The sequence below is a fragment of the Neurospora tetraspora genome (genome assembly GCF_033439725.1).
Source record: "Neurospora tetraspora strain CBS 560.94 chromosome Unknown B0H65scaffold_1, whole genome shotgun sequence".
Taxonomy (NCBI): domain Eukaryota; kingdom Fungi; phylum Ascomycota; class Sordariomycetes; order Sordariales; family Sordariaceae; genus Neurospora; species Neurospora tetraspora.
In genome coordinates, this window is record NW_026944383.1 from 3994068 (window position 1) to 4011621 (window position 17554).

At 51.9% G+C, this 17554-nt stretch overlaps 4 protein-coding genes across 4 annotated transcripts; 3 read left to right on the top strand and 1 right to left on the bottom strand.

The window, feature by feature from the left end:
* Positions 1 to 2682: 2682 nt before the first annotated feature.
* Positions 2683 to 4298, top strand: B0H65DRAFT_505075 (NIF-domain-containing protein; the record flags this gene model as incomplete). The annotated part of the gene is made up of 5 exons (XM_062827965.1): positions 2683 to 2773; positions 2872 to 2916; positions 2971 to 3719; positions 3779 to 3928; positions 3987 to 4298. 5 exons carry the CDS (start codon positions 2683 to 2685, stop codon positions 4296 to 4298), a joined length of 1347 nt encoding a protein of 448 aa, XP_062686490.1.
* Positions 4299 to 6418: 2120 nt separating this feature from the next.
* On the top strand, positions 6419 to 7026 carry B0H65DRAFT_438391 (Sec61beta family-domain-containing protein; the record flags this gene model as incomplete). The annotated part of the gene is made up of 3 exons (XM_062825370.1): positions 6419 to 6421; positions 6576 to 6879; positions 6992 to 7026. 3 exons carry the CDS (start codon positions 6419 to 6421, stop codon positions 7024 to 7026), a joined length of 342 nt encoding a protein of 113 aa, XP_062686491.1.
* Positions 7027 to 11755: 4729 nt separating this feature from the next.
* On the top strand, positions 11756 to 15173 carry B0H65DRAFT_36645 (uncharacterized protein). The gene is made up of 4 exons (XM_062823682.1): positions 11756 to 11973; positions 12060 to 12203; positions 12267 to 12280; positions 12336 to 15173. Exons 1-4 carry the CDS (start codon positions 11935 to 11937, stop codon positions 14767 to 14769), a joined length of 2631 nt encoding a protein of 876 aa, XP_062686492.1. The 5' UTR covers positions 11756 to 11934; the 3' UTR covers positions 14770 to 15173.
* Positions 15174 to 15783: 610 nt separating this feature from the next.
* On the bottom strand, positions 15784 to 17496 carry B0H65DRAFT_450853 (Yos1-like protein). The gene is made up of 3 exons (XM_062826023.1): positions 16981 to 17496; positions 16315 to 16422; positions 15784 to 16239 (listed from the first exon to the last, which is right to left on the bottom strand). The coding sequence occupies exons 1-3, from the start codon at positions 17066 to 17068 to the stop codon at positions 16184 to 16186; spliced, it is 252 nt and encodes an 83-aa protein (XP_062686493.1). The 5' UTR covers positions 17069 to 17496; the 3' UTR covers positions 15784 to 16183.
* Positions 17497 to 17554: the final 58 nt, after the last annotated feature.

Sequence of the window (17554 nt, forward strand, 5' to 3'; positions counted from 1 at the left end):
AAGCTCTTTTGGCTCTGGAACGGTCGCTGCCAACTGGGGCTGCTCAGGGCTGGGCGAGGTCCAGCATCCCCGGGCCGAGGAATGCGGATGACAGAAGGGGCACCCAGCATGCTGCAAGGCGAGTGTGGGTTGATTTGTCTGTTGATGGAGCCGTGGAGGCTACTGTGGACTCTGACACCTGGGTTGCCCTGGAGAGCATCGTGAGAGCCAGCGAGTTGAGTGTCGACATCGAAGGGAGTTATTCGGTGGTGGAGAGCTTGTTTTTGAATCTGATGACAGGGGCAATGGAGATTGGGCCCTCTATGCAATGTCTATATGGCAAAATGTCAGCAGAAATACCACTCGTTCATGAAGCATTTCCGATACGTGCGCTTCCTTGTTAGCCTTGTGTTTCTTATGGAGATGCACTCATAAAGCGGTGCCCTGGCATTGGATCCGTGGAAAAAAAGAATGGAGCCTGCCTCTTTACCCCTACCATCCTTATTAAGGAGCCTCACTGGCTAGAGAGATTTGAGACCAGAACCAGGTCGATTCTCTTATTACTTGCTATAAAGCTTTGAGTGCGCGACAACCTGGGTGGATACTCTTCTCTTCTCGCCAATTGAAGAGATCCCGTCCTCCAACGTCTTTGAGGTTGTAACAACTGCTCAGTGTATACAGACGTAACAGGGCCCGCGTAACTGCTCAAAAGTCACCAACAGGTCAAAGCACACAAGACATTTGAGGGCGGTCAACAACAATGTGGAAAGCTGACCTTTGCTCCAGGCTGCCAGTAACGTTGCCAGGTGGTAGCTCCAGGCCAGGGCAGGGGAGCAGAGGACACAGTCGCACGGCCATGGAGGTGAACAGGGTATGTCGCGGAAATTTGACGGGACTGCTTGACTGACAACCTAGCTATGCCTAGCATTGATGGGAGATAAGGCGCCCATGGATGAGATGAGCCTTTCGGGGGGAACAATTGACAGCCTCAAGGAACGGGACGGGAGTCCATTGGGTTCCTTGGGTTCCACCGATGTCTGACAGTCAGCACGTTCCGCCATCATAGAGGTAGCTATTATCGACTTCAATTGAACCGTTGATAGGTGAGCTCGGAGCCTTGGGTGAGAGAAGTCAGCGTGAAGACACAAGGTGTCGTCCAATACAGAGGTTAGCGTATGCGCGGGAGCTCTGCCGGGGCATGTTGACTTTCAGACGGGGCCATGCTGAATTCCTTTGAACATGATCCGACGGAAATTGGGTGCTGGGCACTTCCACTTCTACTACCTTCATATATCGATACTCTATGGAGATATCACCATGTTGAAAGTTGACTCCCCACGGCCCAGCTTGGGACAATAAAAGCCCCCGTTAAGCCCAAAGGCTTCTAGATCCAAGAAAGAACGTCGAATGAGAAAGACGAAACCAAGAAACCAAAACCAACTGTAACAGAAAAAAAAAAAGGAGAGTGAGGTGGGTGGGCAGCAGCAAACATAACGAGGGACCCTCCATCCGTACGACGTGCAGCAGCGGGACTGCATGAATTTAGCGGCTGCAGGTCGTTGTGGGTACTTTGTGGGTGCAGAGAGCCGATGGACTGTGTTAGCGCATTTCTTGTTCCATGCCAATGTCCACCACTAAAATTGCATGGCCAGCTATCCCATCCTATCCTGCCGCACTGCGCAGGGCCGTACCGGCGTCGCCTGGTGGTCACTCGGTCGCTGGCTAATCTCTTCGGGGCAATCCACTAATCCTCTCTCGTCGCATCCGCTCCCCATCGTCCTCTCTGCGCCGTGAACAATCCCAGAAGCGACCCCATCACCTTTAAAGTCAATCATCTCGCTTGCGCTCTCACAACCTCCAGCTTTTGATACGCCCTTCTTTCCCTCTTTTCTGCATCTGCCCGACCTCCGGCCCGTCCACCACGTCGCCGCCGTTTCTCCTTCTTTGGCCCGCCCGTTTTGGTCCTCGATTCCTCGATATCCCTTCTTGATTATTTTTCTGCCCTTCTAGGTTCCGGGTCCTTGAGGTTTCTGGCTAATCAAGCACGCAAGACGTGCCCGTGTGTGTCCGTCTTTCTGGTCGACCACCTCGCTGCCGACACACCCCCGACCCTTTCGGCCTCCGCGCGCCAATTTTCCCACCTGCAACGACAGTCGCGGCCGGAATCAGCGTTGTCGCGATTATTATTTTTTACTTTTTGCCGAACTTCGAAAGCCTGTCGCCTACCTACCGACCAGACGTTTCAGACCCGTTAAGGAGTTGGCTGCCACTCGACAACGTTCAGAGCCTCCAAGGGCTAATACCTACTCTGCCGACCGAAGGGTAGGATAGGGGTTGGGCCTTAGATTGGCGAAAGCTGGATTCAGTTGCAAACTAGAGGTTGGTGACTTTTTCACTTTCTACAATTCCCATTGCAATCCAAGGTTCCGGACAGTTCGTTTCACATTGTTGTTCCTGTCTCGCTGGCTGCCTCCGTCGCTGCTTGCCCTCCACGTTGCCACTGATCGCATCGCACTGCCCCCAATCCCCAATTGATTGGTGCTGCAAGGCTGTCAACGGGTCTCGTCTGCCTCACTATCCAAACCCAACCAGCCGCAAACTTCAGCTCCTACTACGACGCAATTACCAAGACCACGCGCTGATAGCTTTGCGTTGGGTGTTCAGACGTTCATTTTCTATCCGAAATAAAAGATACCCTTCAAGATGGCATTGAGCGCGGACGACACAACCCTATCAGCCCCTGGCAGTTCAAAGGAAATGCGGACCCACGACGATGCAGTGGCAACCAAAAGAGGTAGCGACCGCCTACTTGTGACCTTGCGATTCACATTCATGATGAAGGAGACTTTCAATTCTCATACAGTACAAATGGGCTAATTGGCGGCTTCACAGGCGACCGTGATAGTATCGGTGGACACTCGAGAAATTCAAGAAGCAGTATGTTAGGACTAACCCAGGATCGCAACCCATTTATTAACCAGTTATGTACAGGAACACGAGCAACCGCAGCCATGAGCAACTCGAACCCGGTAGCGCCCAAGAAGAAGAAGGGTGGCTTCCTCGCCATCTTTGGCTGCTGCGGCGTGCCTGATGATGCGAACGGCCTCGATACCCCAGTGCCAAGCCATAAGCTCGACAAGATTCCCCCTAGGCCGGCGACCGCGAGCAGGAGAACAGCAACCCCATCCGAGCAACCCACTGCGAGCAAGAGTCAGTTGTTTGAGAAGGAACCAGTTCAGCAATCGCAGCCGACCCAAGAACAGTCGAAGAACGGGAAGCGGGTATCAGGAACGAGTACTCAGGATCAGTCGACAGTTGGCGAAAGGGATGGAGAGTCAAAGCAGACAACAATCGTTGGCCCCGGCTCAAGTAGCCCGCTGGCATCGGTAGAGCCGCCACAGCAGACCAACAAGGAAGTGGAGGTGGTTGAGGAGGTGGTCAATGAGAAGGATGAGAAAGGGGACGTGCAAATGCCTGATGCTGCCGAAGAATCACAACAGGCTTCACATGCGGCCGATGCCACGACTGAGGAATCGTACACCAACCTCCCTCCTCCACCTCCGGGCCCGATTCCCGCAGTTCCAACTGCACCAACAAGCGGCGCGCTAATTGAGAGCCCTCCCGTATTTCCTCCCGACCAACCTCAGAAGTTCCTACTCCCCCCTCAAGCACCTGAGTTCAAGGGCAAGAAGTGCCTTGTTCTTGATTTGGATGAAACCCTCGTGCACAGCTCCTTCAAGGTTAGTTCTGCACCCATCTCCCTGTTTCCTAGTTCGCTTGTTGACTGATTGAATTACAGATCCTCCATCAGGCCGACTTCACGATACCCGTTGAAATCGAAGGCAACTACCATAATGTCTATGTCATCAAGCGGCCAGGTGTAGATCAGTTCATGAAGAGAGTTGGCGAGCTTTACGAAGTTGTTGTCTTCACTGCATCGGTTTCCAAGGTACGTGAAATGGAATCCTCTGAAAGCTTTTGGCAACTCAAATACTAATGATGCTCAGTACGGTGATCCGCTGCTGGACCAGTTGGACATCCACAACGTTGTCCACCATCGTCTTTTCCGCGAGAGTTGCTACAACCATCAAGGAAACTACGTCAAAGACCTGTCCCAGGTTGGACGCGACCTCAAAGACACCATTATCATCGATAACTCGCCAACCTCGTATATCTTCCACCCCCAGCACGCCGTGCCAATCAGCAGTTGGTTTTCGGATGCACATGACAACGAGCTATTGGACCTCATTCCCGTTCTGGAAGACCTTGCCGGTGCCAACGTGCAAGACGTTAGCATGGTCTTGGACGTCACTCTTTGAAGTGTTCAACTTGACTGCTTTCCGTTTTGATCATACAACACCTCGTGGATGTATGGCCCAAAGCCAACTGATTGCGGGGTGTTTTGGTTCATATTTGTCTCAAGCAAAAAGGCGCAAATGCGTCATACTGTCTAATCATCTAAATATGGCATGGCGGGTTTCACAGACATAACTGTTTGGTTACGACCCCGCCTTCCAGATCCAAGAGGTTGCGGCCGATCCAAATGGCGGCCCGTTGCATATGAAGGGATATGCACAGCATTATCGCTCTTGTGCCTGGTCACTCCGGGCTCCGTGAACCGAAAAGGGCGGGAGAAAGTGCTGATGGGTCCGGCATAATTCGAGAATCAATCTGAAAAGAACGGGCTTTGAGGATTGCCGGCTTGGTGCGGCCCAGTGTGAAGCGTAAAAGCCATCCATACACAGCGACGTCCCTGTCAGAACGACGGGCTTCCATTATCGAGCGGGAGGGGGAAGGGGGAAGGGAAGAGATGGATGGAGCATCACCCAGTACCATTATTTCTTGTTCCGAGCTGCCAGCGGAGGAACGGTGTTGTACTGTGGTTGGTTTGTCTTGCCTGTCAGCGGGCGCAAAGTTCTTGCTTAGCGCGCACATACACCCGAGTACTTGTAGGGTGTTTATAGTGTTGTTTTCTTTTGTCAGCTTTTTGTCCTCTTATCATGTGTCCTCCCCGTTTCTCATCTTCTTCTTCTCCCATCGGGCTTCTCTTCTAATTCCCCCTTACTCATAGGCACACTGTTCTTTGTCATAACATGTATATCAATGGGTGTTTCGATTGCTCGCTCCTTGCTGGCTCGGAGGGATAAAAAAGACAACAGCATCTGGCATCCCGTTATGCCTCAGAAATACCCACGCTACTCAATTGATCGAACCAGTTACCGACTCTCTTCATGATTCGCTTCTCAGTGGATAGACCGATGCGTTATCAATTGGCCGCCAGGATTTATGTGGCAGTGGTTTGGATCAAAGGTGCAGACAAGAGCATGGAGAAACTGGGCGACGCCTTTCTTCGGCAGGAAGCATCGCACCCATTGCGGGTGAATGGTGTCGTTCCGCCCACCTCAACTGTTAGAACTTACACCCCAAGTTACCATCAAAGAAGTACCAGTATCAAAAAATCTACTTAAAGAAAAGATCGACATCGGCATTCCCGTGTAGTGAAGAGTCCTGTTAACAAACTCCTGAGAGAGAGACAGAGCAATCGAAAGCGAAAATGGAAGGTTAACGCGACCAAAGTGCTATGCAGTAGAGCTCCCGTCAAGTCAGCCCGCAAAGCCTCCTCGTATAGTCTTCTCAATTCGCAATGGTGACTTGCCCGGTTAAAGCCGCTTTTTGCATATCCCTCTGGGTCCGGTTTCTTAGGTAGCAGAAGTAAATATCCGTCCTCATAAGCATCATTCTCTTCGACTTGAGGTAGAGCCTCATATATAATATATATACCGCTCCATCGCTCGCATGCACCTTGTTGAAGCAGGAACCTCATGTTGAGCTGATGGCGATGGGGACCACGACCACTGCAGCAATGCAAGGGGCAGGGGACCCTGACAACGTTGCTTGGCATTTGCACCCGAAATCCGGGGATTTGAAGAACGCCCCCACAGTTCATCTTGGGCCCAGATCCGTCCGTCTCAACCCTGCAGGAGCGACAAGGGAGCCACTCAGGTACCGTGTACCTTGCGAACTTGCCCCAGAAGGTGCACAAAAGCGCAGCTTCCACCTGGGACCCACCAAATTGTGCGTGTTCGGCAGACGGCGGAATGAAATTGCGGCCCAAGCTCTCACTTGCCTGCCCTGGCGAGCGGCGAACCCAGCCTTGGAGCTTGGCTCGCTTGGTCCGGGCGGGCAAGCGATCTTTCCAAACCGTGGCCTCAATTGGAAGCACAGACCAAGCTCTTGATTATTAGGGGGACCCGTGGAACTACAAGGTACGCATCTCCCAAAGCTTCCACCATTGAATTACGGCCACGATCATCACCACCACCACTATCTACGCGACGACGATTTATAGCGTGAAGGACACTTTAGATACCCTCCTTCACCACTCCATTCTCTTTTCTGCTCTTTGCACCTTAATCCTCTTTTAATATCTTCTGTCACAATGGTACGTTCTTCAAGTCTACAACAGCTAGCTTCCCTGCTATTATGCTATTGTGATCACAACGGCATCATACCATCAGCTTTCAACCATATTCTGTTGCTTGCTGGTCGTTTGGGGAAATAAGTGACAACATAACTAACGATGCATCTTAAAACAGTCTTCTCCTCGTGCCTCCTCCCCCTCCTCCGCGCCCGCTGGCCCTGCCGGTGTTAGCTCTGCGCGCCCCTCCTCGCCTCCTCCCCCGGGCGGTGCCCGTACCGCCATCCGTCGCCGTGCCGCTGCCGACCAGAAGGAGAAGATTGCCAATGCTCGCCCCAACAGCACGCGCGCCGCTGGCGCCGGTGGCTCCAGCAGCACCATGCTCCGTCTCTACACCGATGAGAGCCCCGGCCTCAAGGTCGACCCCGTTGTCGTCCTGGTCCTGTCGCTGGTCTTCATCTTCAGCGTTGTTGCTCTTCACAGTACGTTTAGCCCGTCTCATCTCTTGGGGAACGCCCTGCGGTTTTCTTGTCCACGGGGTTCCCTAGACAGATAAACAGCAATGAACATGGCTAACATACCTCTCTTTTCTAGTCATCGCCAAGATCACCCGCAAGTTCTCCAGCTAAACGAGCTGAACATCAGCAAAACAACAATGCTTATCCGAAGCGATCTGGTTTCTCTTTCAGCCGCGGCGGCACTCTCCATTGAGTGGTTAGGACGAACCAAAAACGATGAATGACGGCGACATATAACAACTATACCATATTCACACGAAACACAATGGCACAGAAGCGACCTCCTTGCTGCTGCGATCTTGACAGGAAACGAATCCCATTCAACGATCTGTCTCATCTACCCAAGAACACAATAACTATTTAAGGAGATGTGGTGGTGCCGGTAGTAGGCATCTCTGAGCTCGCTGGGGTGGGTTGTTTCGTGCATAATAACAGAAGGGAAGGATATCAAGGGATGGGCGGGGTGGGCGCGTTTGGGGAACTGGGCACTGGCGGAAAACATCAACCAAAAAGGAAACCGCGCATGAAAGGGTTAGAGAAAATGACGAAACCCATGCAAACCTTTTATGTCTCCTGGGGCGCATAAGATATCCGCCAGCGGTTTTCACAGTTTAAGGGGATGATGAATTTGGTGGGGAAATGGTTACCGTTTTTTTTTTCTGTTTGTTTAAACTATGTACTTGGCTTGTACGATGACAATCGATTTCCTCTTTTTTCTGGGAAAATTTAAGGGATAGAGGACGAGTCTTCTCGCTACAAATCAGGCTTGTGTCTTCCATCCGTTCTCTGTGAGTGTCTTCTTCCTTCGTGGTCGGATGAATTTTCGTCTCAATCTGGATCATAGTCCCAAGGGGACATGAACAGAGACTCTTCCTGGTCTCTTTACCCACACCCTGGGTTTCCCACAACTTCACGATGACGCTACTTGTTTGAGTGATACACACCTTGCGTGTGTCTTGTCAACCGATTTCTCGAAAACGAAGATCTGACGCCTCATCGTCCATCTCAGACTACGCCGAGGTCTCCTCACCTATACAGCTAACTTCTATCTACCTGCTTGTGGGTGTATGTTGATTGTCCACTTTCTGCGATTGTGACAGATCCTAAGCCACAATTACCCAAAAAGCGCTGTTCGGTTTCAAGGTGATATCCGTGCTGGTGTATGTACTCCGTCCGGACTTGCCTTTGGTCCTCTGAGGGGCAATTTTGATCGTTCAGGTTCGTGTAGAAGAACGTGTGTTTTTAGCTTTCTGCCCAGCATGATGTCTCTCAATATGGGAAAGGACTGGCGGGGAGCGATGTTGCTTTAGGAGATATGTGTTGAAGGTTGAATGCTCCGTCGACTCTTGATGTTATAAGTGGTAGCTTACCTACTTTCATCGTTGCCGACTGTGTATGTCACTATTTAGGTAGGTAGTATGAAAGGGAAACGAGGAAAAGTAGGCAGTGAAGTTCACAGAGTGACACTTTATTCGTTAAACCTCGCCCAACCAACTATACACAGTCACTTCTACTATATAGAAACACCGGCAGATCTAAACGGGTGCTCGCTCAAAAATCAGCTGACTTTTCCAGAAGAATAACGACGGATAGTATAGGATTAGACGATAAGACGGTATCAGATGCAGCAGCCTTGTTGTTAAAGCGCTGATGCTGTGTCACGTCGAGGTTTTTCCCCCTCCCATATACATGCATGCCTCTCTGACGCAGTCGTGTAAGTTGAGGCATTGAACGGCACAAGTAGACGAGCGGTTGGTTGGTGGTTTGTACCAGTTGTTGCCCTCAGTCATAGTTGCTAAGAGGGTTAATACGAGAGAGACAGTGGCTTGTAAGACCTGTTCATGTTTCTCTACTCAACTGCCTTATGTATTGTGCTCTGAGCCAAGTTGTAAGAAAACATCGGCCTCGAAACATCGAGCACAGTCATAACTCGAGGAAAATATGTACTACACCACACCATAGCAGACGTGTAATGAGACTTGATAGATAGGTTGAATCGAAGACATTGTAACGAACTCTTTAAATCAGTAAACCTGCATACATATACAGAGGTATAACAGTTGATAGAGCCGGAATATTTCTAGAACTTCATGTTGTCCCATGCTCCCATGGTCGCACATCCACGCAAAACAGCACCGGCAGCGCTAATGCGAGTAAGCCATGCGCATCACATCCCACTTGGTAGGTTCCACGAACGATCAACTGCGGACTTTATGTGGTGTAAATACGCCCATTCAGCGGGCAAGACCTGGGTGTCTGGGTGTAGATACTGCGCGCAGTGGGTATTTATCAGATTATGCTCGCTGTGAAAACGGCTTATGCCTTCCCCATGGCCAACCGGCCAAGAACCCCCCCTCCCCGCTTGTGCCTTGCTTTGGCTGGTATCGTTCCCGCGATGGCGGCCCTGCATCGCGGGCGATCCAGCTGTTTCCGTGTCCCTGAGTGGTGGATGATCCCAAAGCCATGTGTATGCACTTCGTCATCTTCGTCTTGGAGGAGGACTGGGAGGGAAAGTATAGGCGGCAAGTACATGTGTCGTGACAAATTCCTAAAGAGCTGCAACCAACCGTATGGATATCTTTGACGAGTCTGCTCTGGTCTTGGATGTGACTGCAATATCGACAACCATTATGGCAAGGGACGGCGAACGTTATAGGGTAATCGGTTAGCAGCGTGGCGTCCATGAGCATAATGACGGCCCTGATATAGTTTACCATCCATCATCCTCATCCTGAGCCATCCCCAACATGCCGCATAAGTTTCGGTTGGTGCTCCCTTAGCTGCTTGGTAGCGGGGTTGTCCGCCAGCCATTCGAGTTCTGATCACCAGCAACGTGGTCCCATGGGAACACAGGTGCCTCTTTTTGCGTGAAATTGAATGGACGCCTAGAACCGAGGAACCCATCCGGCCGGTGCTGCCGTTTCGATGTGGTTGCTATGACCCTATATTGCAACCACACCTTTTGTAGAGGTAACGTCTGCTGCTATGGGAAAAGTGGTCTGGGGAGTCTCCTACCCAATTGTTTTAACCGCGATGGTGTGAAGAGTGGGAGAGCCGCCGGCCGCCGCGAAGCTCAGACGGTAGACCATAGCTTCATAGCCAGCTCTGCGATTTTTCATTATTGTGGCCATCACCAGCCGTCCTCGTTTGGAGATTCACTCACTTGATGAAGGAGGATCCCGACTGACGTGATGACGAGCGTTTTTCGGTTGAGGTCGGCAAGTGGAGAATATCGAAGTGTTAAACGTCCGGGGATAGTCGAATCCTCCACTGCTCCCCCCATTGGTGCCGTTTCGCCGTTGTGGCCCCTAGAGACACTTTACCCAACGGGGCAGGTAAGGTTGCATATCAAGTCCGAATACCCAACATTTGAGAAACAAGAGCCAGAAGACGAATACGTAGACGTACATGTATGGCACGCGCCCTCGTAACCTCCCCCATCACGCGAGACTTGCTGTCGTGGTCGCCGAGTTCTCGGCCAGAAAAGAACCGAGTAAATGACAGATTCTCTTTATGAATACTCTTGTACTTGATGCTCTGAGAGTTCTCATGAAGCCAAGCTGATCACAAGGTCAAGTACTGTAGGCTGTGCTGAACTCGGATCCGATCGGCCATGTTGGAGAAAGGGGGAGAGAATTGAGTGCCAAGATCAACAGGCGGTACCTGATCATTGTTCAACGTCATTTTGCCGGGCTGTAGCAAGACCGATCATTGCTTGAGAAGCGAGTGGGGGGAAGAGGCAGTGAGCGGGCAGTGACAAGTGGTGAAGTGGACTCTGAAGTGCCCGCCAGAGCGCCTGTCCGCTGTGTGAGAAGCCAACCCGCGTGGATACCCTGCAGCGCAATCCGGGCCCCCGGCTTTCCACTTCCACTTCGACTCCGGAAATCCACCTCTCAATGACTTGTTCCAGTCCCCCAGTCTCGCCAGTCTCGCACCACTAAAAACAGAGGGAATGCCACCATTCCTCCCCATTCCACAAGACTCGCGCACTGTTCACCAAGCAGAAGGCAGAACCGACGCGAGAATGCTGGAAGTTGCAACGGCCACTGCGAGCCGGCTACAACAAGATCAGTGAAGAGATGCCGAGATAACCAAGAAGTACCACTTGGCCAGCCTCAGAGTCAGGGCACCACGGCACCTGCTGCACCACCAGTCAGCCCATCACCATCCCGCAAAGCGAGTTTCTCTTCCCGTCTCCCGTCCCCAGATCCGAGTCTGGTTGATATCTCTCCACTATACAGTATACGCTACAAATCGCGGCAAGCCAATTCCCATCCTGCGGTCCTCAACTCTACTCTATACCTTGGCAACAAATCATAGCTCTATAGAGCCCATCGTTCACGGGCTTGTTCTCGATACTTGACTAGCTCGGCTACCAAGTTGTCCAAGGAAGGCTACCTACTCGGCCTGCTTGCTTACAGCGTGCATGCCGGCTCCTGGACCCCTTATTAAACTTCCGCTGCATGTCTAGAAGTATCCCCCGTCCCGCCGTCCGTCATCCGTCCAACCTCGAAGACGTCCGCTCCACTCCCATTCTCCGTCTCTGCCGTATCTCCAGTCGTCGCCCTATCTGTCTTCCACTGCTTCGACGGGATATTGGCCTCAATCCTGCGATCCAAAGTCGTAAACCGTATCTTGCAACAAGCCCAACGAGTTGTTAGACAGGATCCTGATCCGAAGCGCACTCAACAACTCCTTCGCCTGACTGGCCACTGCCAGCTGGTAGCTGCATACGCATCGCAGCATCGCATTGAGCGACAACGAGCCGGCCCCCAAGACGATTCTCCCATTGCGCCCCGGCCGCCCGTGCCTCCGCACTCTCTTCAATCTCGAAGCGACCTTTGCTATTCTCTTCCTCGGACATACCACTGCAGTTCGGTCTTTTGCGAATGGTTACAGATACAGCGCTACTTGCTGTCGTCGCCCGTCCGAGCTTATGCTGCGCAGCTGTAGCCAACACTTTGCCTCGGCCTCAAACTACCTACTCGCTCCTCCAGTTTACCTTCTACCCATAGCATTATGGCAGGGTTCTTCAACAAACTGAAAGGCGCAGGTGCAGTATGTCTGACGACTCCTTTCAACTTTTGTCCTCCCAATGGACGGGTGTTGACATGATCTTTGGGATCGCTAACACTGTCCTGCAGGGAAGCTCCAAAACCGACAACAATGCCTCCTCCAAAAACAAAAAGGACGAGCCGGCGGTGGAATTGACTCCCCTTGAGAGGATACTGCAGAACGCTGGGCCTCTTCGGGAAGATGGAAGCGACAAGTACTTTGGCTTGGAAAATGTAGGACCGCATTCTGGGACCCTGCTGTGTGGATGATGTCGCTAACACAAATGACTTTCGCAGTTTGGCAACACATGGTATGCGCAACCCGGCCGATGACAGTAAAAGACGATGCTAACCCTAGGAAAACAGCTATTGCAACTCGATCCTTCAAGCGCTATACTACTCAGAACCTTTCCGAGAGAATGTCGTTAACTACCCGCCTTTGGATAACACATCAGAAGGCAAGACGAGCAAGGTCAAAGTCTCGATACGGCCCCCGGTACAGGTCAACGGAAATGCGGCGGCGCCCGGCAAGCAATTTCCCAAACCGCGGCAAGGGTTTACTCCTGGACCGATACCGATGCCAATAACGCAACCCATACGACCCGAAGACAGGCCTGAAGCCCCAGAATACAAGAAAAAGCAGGCCATGATCAAAGGACCCGTGTTGGAGTTGGCACAGGAAAACCCAGATGCGTACGGCATGGAGGAATGCACCTTTACTGGGCTCAAGGATATCTTTACTGCTCTTATTCAGAGCAACTCCAGGACCGGCGTCATCAGCCCACAGCGCTTTCTGGATATTTTCAAGCGCGATAACGAGATGTTCCGCAATTCTATGCACCAAGACGCACACGAATTCTACGGCCTTGTTTTAAACGATGTTATATCAAATGTGGAGGCATACGCTAGGCGGATGCAGGAGAGCGGGAAGGAGAACGGAACGATACAGTCTCCATTGAACCAACTATCATCATCCCCAAGCCTCATGAGGAGCATGATGGCATCTAATTTCAGGATGCCGGAGACAAGCTGGGTCCACGACATATTCGAAGGCGTCCTAGTTTCCGAAACCAGGTGCTTGACTTGCGAGACAGCATCACAACGAGACGAGACGTTTTTGGATCTCTCGATCGATCTGGAAGAGCATTCATCGGTAACGTCATGCCTACGGAAATTCTCCGCAGAGGAGATGCTTTGCGAGAGAAACAAGTTTCACTGCGATCATTGTGGCGGCTTGCAAGAGGCCGAGAAGAGGATGAAGATTAAGAAGCTACCGAAGGTTCTGGCGTTACATCTGAAGAGGTTCAAGTATACCGAGGACTACAGCCGACTCCAAAAGCTCTTTCATCGAGTCGCCTATCCATATTATCTTCGCATGTTCAACACGACGGATGATGCCGAAGACCCGGACAGGATTTACGAATTATACGCAGTTATTGTTCATATTGGAGGTAATGCCTACCACGGACACTACGTATCAATCATCAAGACCAAGGACCGAGGCTGGCTTTTGTTCGATGATGAGATGGTTGAGCCCGTAGACAAGAATTTTGTGGCCAATTTCTTCGGCGACAAGCCAGGCATGGCTTGCGCCTACGTACTATTTTACCAGGAAGTCACCTTCGAGAAGATGAGGGAAGAGTTGGATGCCGAAGGACTGGAAGAGATGAGGTTAGCCACTCAAGCAGCCGACCTGGCAGCCGGTGTGGAACAGGTGAACGGGACCGAAAAGAACCCCTTGACGAAAATCAACAGTCAGCCGACAGTACCAGTCGAGGACCTTGACCCATCGGTAAGCCTTGCTCACGCCCAAACAGCTCCAGGCGGAATTGCCAGTATCTTACAATCTTCGACGCCGACCCAGGCCCCCGGACCCGAGCCTTTCTCTCATCCACTAGCTGCTGCACCTCCTCCGGCCCCTGCCGTCATGACGAAGGCGGACGAGGCAGCCACGGTGCCACCGAAATCCAAGGAAGAACTTGCCAAGGAGAAGAAGGAACAGAAAGCCCAAGAGAAAGCACAGGAAAAGGCTCGAAAAACCGCCGAGAAAGAGGCAGCAAGGCTCGCAGAAAAGGAGCGTCTCGAAAAGCTCGCAAAGAAGCGCGAAGCACAGCAGAAAGAGCAGGAGCAGTTAGCAAAGGTCATGCGCGAGAGCAAACAGCTGGCCGCCGAGGAAGAGAAGAGGCGCAAGAAGGAGGCGGCAGCTGCTGAAGCAGGCCCTAAGAGTGTCCCCAGCAGTCCCAGGCTGTTCAACCGCGCCGGTCTGGGTAGCAAGTCTCTCTCACGCAAGAGCTTTTCTTTTCTGGGAAAGACCGGCGGCGGTGGTGGCAGCGACAAGTCCGAGAAGAGCAGCGATAAGGATAAGAGTGACAGGGCAGGAAGCAGCAGCACCGAGCAGAGGAGCAACGGCAGCATGACCAGCAGCGGCGTGGCTGAGAGCAACGCCAGTAGCCGCGCGACTACTGGTGATGGCTATGGCGGCGGCCACAACTTCGGCGGGTTCTCGCCCTCGTCGCCGTTATCGCCCACATCACGAGGACCGACCTCGTCACCGTTATCGCCCACGTCACGAGGACCGAACGGCATCCATCCCCATAATCACTACCTGCCGAGCTCGCCGATGAGATCCATGACCACGACAGAGGGTATCAAGAGAGACGTGAGAGCGTCTAGGTCGGCTTCGACGTCCTCCATACCCGGCCCACCCCCTACGCCCCCGGAGAGGTTCGAGAAGCCACCGCTGCGAGACCGGTTCAGCTTCAGCATAGGGAGGAAGAAGAGTTCGCGGTTTCTGTCGTAGTGCGATAGGCCTTTTGGATGTCTATCTGGAAATGGTGGTGGCGGTCTCGAGGCGGTGGAGGAGTGCTCCAATTGTAGTGCTAGAAGTCGATCTAGCGTGGGGAGTAGATGCAGTGTAGAGGGGTGAGGGAGGGATGGACAACATCGTTGTATAGATGCACACTGCTTGCTTGCTTGCTGATGGAGTTGTGTGTAAAACCTACATTGCATGGTCGAGGTGTGAGAGGAGTTGTTCAAAACCGCCGCGCCCTTATTCGATTCTTTTCTGGTCGTGGTTGGTGTATATATGCAGGTCTAGGGGAGCGGAAATGAACAAAAGTAGAAAGCAAAGTTACTGAAACGAACAACATGTTCCCTGAACTTCGTTGTGAGCACTGCACTCCGAGTCAATTAAATACAATCGGCAGCTAGGGACTTGCGGTTGCCGGACGGTTAGAAGCACTGCAAGATACCGTTGACGCCTCAACAACCGTAAATCCCCGATTCGGCAGGAACCCTTTCCATGACAGGTACACGGGCGGGACATCTGTTAGAAGCGGTAGTAGAGCGTTCGTTGAATTCTTACATACCTAAGCATGTGCTTCACTAACAGAGGTACATCTGCTCCTTCTGCGAACCTTCGCTCCTTCCTTACTGATTCATCGTCCAGTCCTCTAAGCCTTCAAGTTCCGTTCAGGAGAGAACATATGCAGGTGGCCGACTGCTATGATAAGAGCCATCCATAGTTCAGTTCTGTCTCAAAGCGGTTGGCTATGCAATGAGATACTGTACTGTACTAATCATTTATTCGGTGTGTTGGATATTTTGATGAAGATAAGTCATATATAATAGTACAATATAGTGTCGCTATTCTGCTTCTTGAGTTAATATAGCGAGCTGGTTTAAATGTTCTGTCAACAAACCACAAAGCTAGTACTGTGCAGTGATGGAATGTCTACCGGTACTTGTAGACCTACATCCATTCACAGGACGGAAAGCAGAGTGATTGTACCACTCTGATAGAATGAATTACGCAATCCTGCCTCGCAATTCTGATCATCGGATATCACACAACCGTCTCTCCCGCCCCTTTCAGAAAGTTTCCAGTCTTCATCACCCATCATACCCCGGCGGTGATATCAAATTACGTTACTTATTTATATATCATGATCTATCCGGTGCATTATCATCCTCCTTTCTTTCTGTTCTTGTCAGCCAGCCCACGAGGTACTGTAGTTTCGATCGAACCAAAGGACCTCCCTAAGATATGTATAATTCGACTCCAACTGCTCTACAGCCCCTTTCAGTTCCTGACTCTCCCCTCGTTTTCCTCTTCCCCTCTTCTGTCTGGCCTCTCTCCCTATCCCCAAATCTTGTCGACACCCAGCTTCCCTTTTCTTGGTGTGATGTTCGACTTCAACCAAAAGAAGATTTGCTTAACCAAGCACCAGCTCGTATATTATTATCAGTGTGTTGACGATAATCAGCGGTACTAAACATGACAAAAGCTTAAGTCAGTAATGGTGTATTTGCTGGGTTGTTAACCATCGTTAGGGTGTAAACGTACCCCTCATCAACATCCGTACGCTCGCAATCAGGTTCATAATTTTGGCCTGGACGGAGGCATCTGCGCTTTGGCCGAAGGCTGGGTCGTAGGAGGAAGGGGAGAAGTTAACTGTTGAGAGAGAGAGAGAGGAGAAGGTTAGCTGGTGATCGGGTCTGCAAGGTTGCTTGCTTGCTTGTGCGCTTGTGCGCTTGCTTGTCTGCTGTTTTGGGTGTGGTTTATGGTTGGAGGGGGGAATGAATGGTCGTGGTTGTTCCTCCTTCTCTGTCAGTCCCAGTGTGCCCTGGGGCATCATGAACCGAACAGGTACGGTATGTATGTCCTCGCCTTGCTCGCCCGCTCACCGGCCCCAATCTGTGTATTTGTCCGTATGTCTGCTGGCTGGCTGGCTGGCGATTTATCCAGTCCAACCCAGTCCAGCCCAGTCGAACCAAGTCAGAAAGCTTGGAACCGCCTGACCTTCCCCTCCCCTCCCCTCCCCCCCAACCTATCTTCTTCTCATCTCTCCATCCGCGCATCCCATCCCATCTCCATCACCAAGCAAACACCACATCCCACCCATCTCCCCTCGACGGAACCCCACCACAGCCCCAGAGCAGAAGAACAGCAGCAGAACAGCAGCGCGACAAAGCAAGCAAGCAAAGGACGTAGGGGCATAGGGCTACATACTCCTAGCAAGAAACCTATCCTCAGAGAGGATGGCAATAGCGTTGATCAACAGGCAGGAGACATAGATCAGGTTTCCGAAGATCAACATTTTGATGGACGGAGTCGCCGGTCAGCTGGCCGGTCGGAAATACTAGCTAGTAGTGTAGTCTTTCGTCGGCGCGCGCGCGCAATCGGTCGGTCGGTCGGTTTTGGATTATTTCGAAGTGGCAGGGCAATCGGCCGTGTGTCTCGATGGAATGAACTGGAAGCGGGACTCGATAAGTGGAAGTCCACTTCAATGGACCTTAATCCGTCGATGGGCGGGCGTAGAGGTATTATCTGCGACCTCCGGCTCTCCTGTTCGTCGTGCGTGGTCAAAACTGTCGTCGTTGTATTGGTAGTTGTGTGCAGTGAGGTGTCGCAGACGTGCGTTGCCTATGCCGTGCCAGGAGTGATGACCGGACAGGGAGCTTTGGTTGCAGGCGGGCTCGGCGGGTTGGCGGGCAACACTCAAGCTGTCATGTCACTGTGGAGCAGTCTGTCATGAACTCGAGGGTTTTGGGCAGGCACGGTAGGCAAGGGGTGGTAACGTACT

Coding starts and splice junctions, on each gene's coding strand:
- B0H65DRAFT_36645 (XM_062823682.1), top strand. CDS start 11,935: ATGGCAGGGTTCTTCAACAAACTGAAAGGCGCAGGTGCA. Junction 11,974..12,059: donor AACTGAAAGGCGCAGGTGCA/GTATGTCTGACG, acceptor ACTGTCCTGCAG/GGAAGCTCCAAAACCGACAA.
- B0H65DRAFT_450853 (XM_062826023.1), bottom strand. CDS start 17,068: ATGTTGATCTTCGGAAACCTGATCTATGTCTCCTGCCTGTTGATCAAC. Junction 16,423..16,980: donor GGATAGGTTTCTTGCTAGGA/GTATGTAGCCCT, acceptor CTCTCTCAACAG/TTAACTTCTCCCCTTCCTCC. Junction 16,240..16,314: donor CGTACGGATGTTGATGAGGG/GTACGTTTACAC, acceptor TGTCATGTTTAG/TACCGCTGATTATCGTCAAC.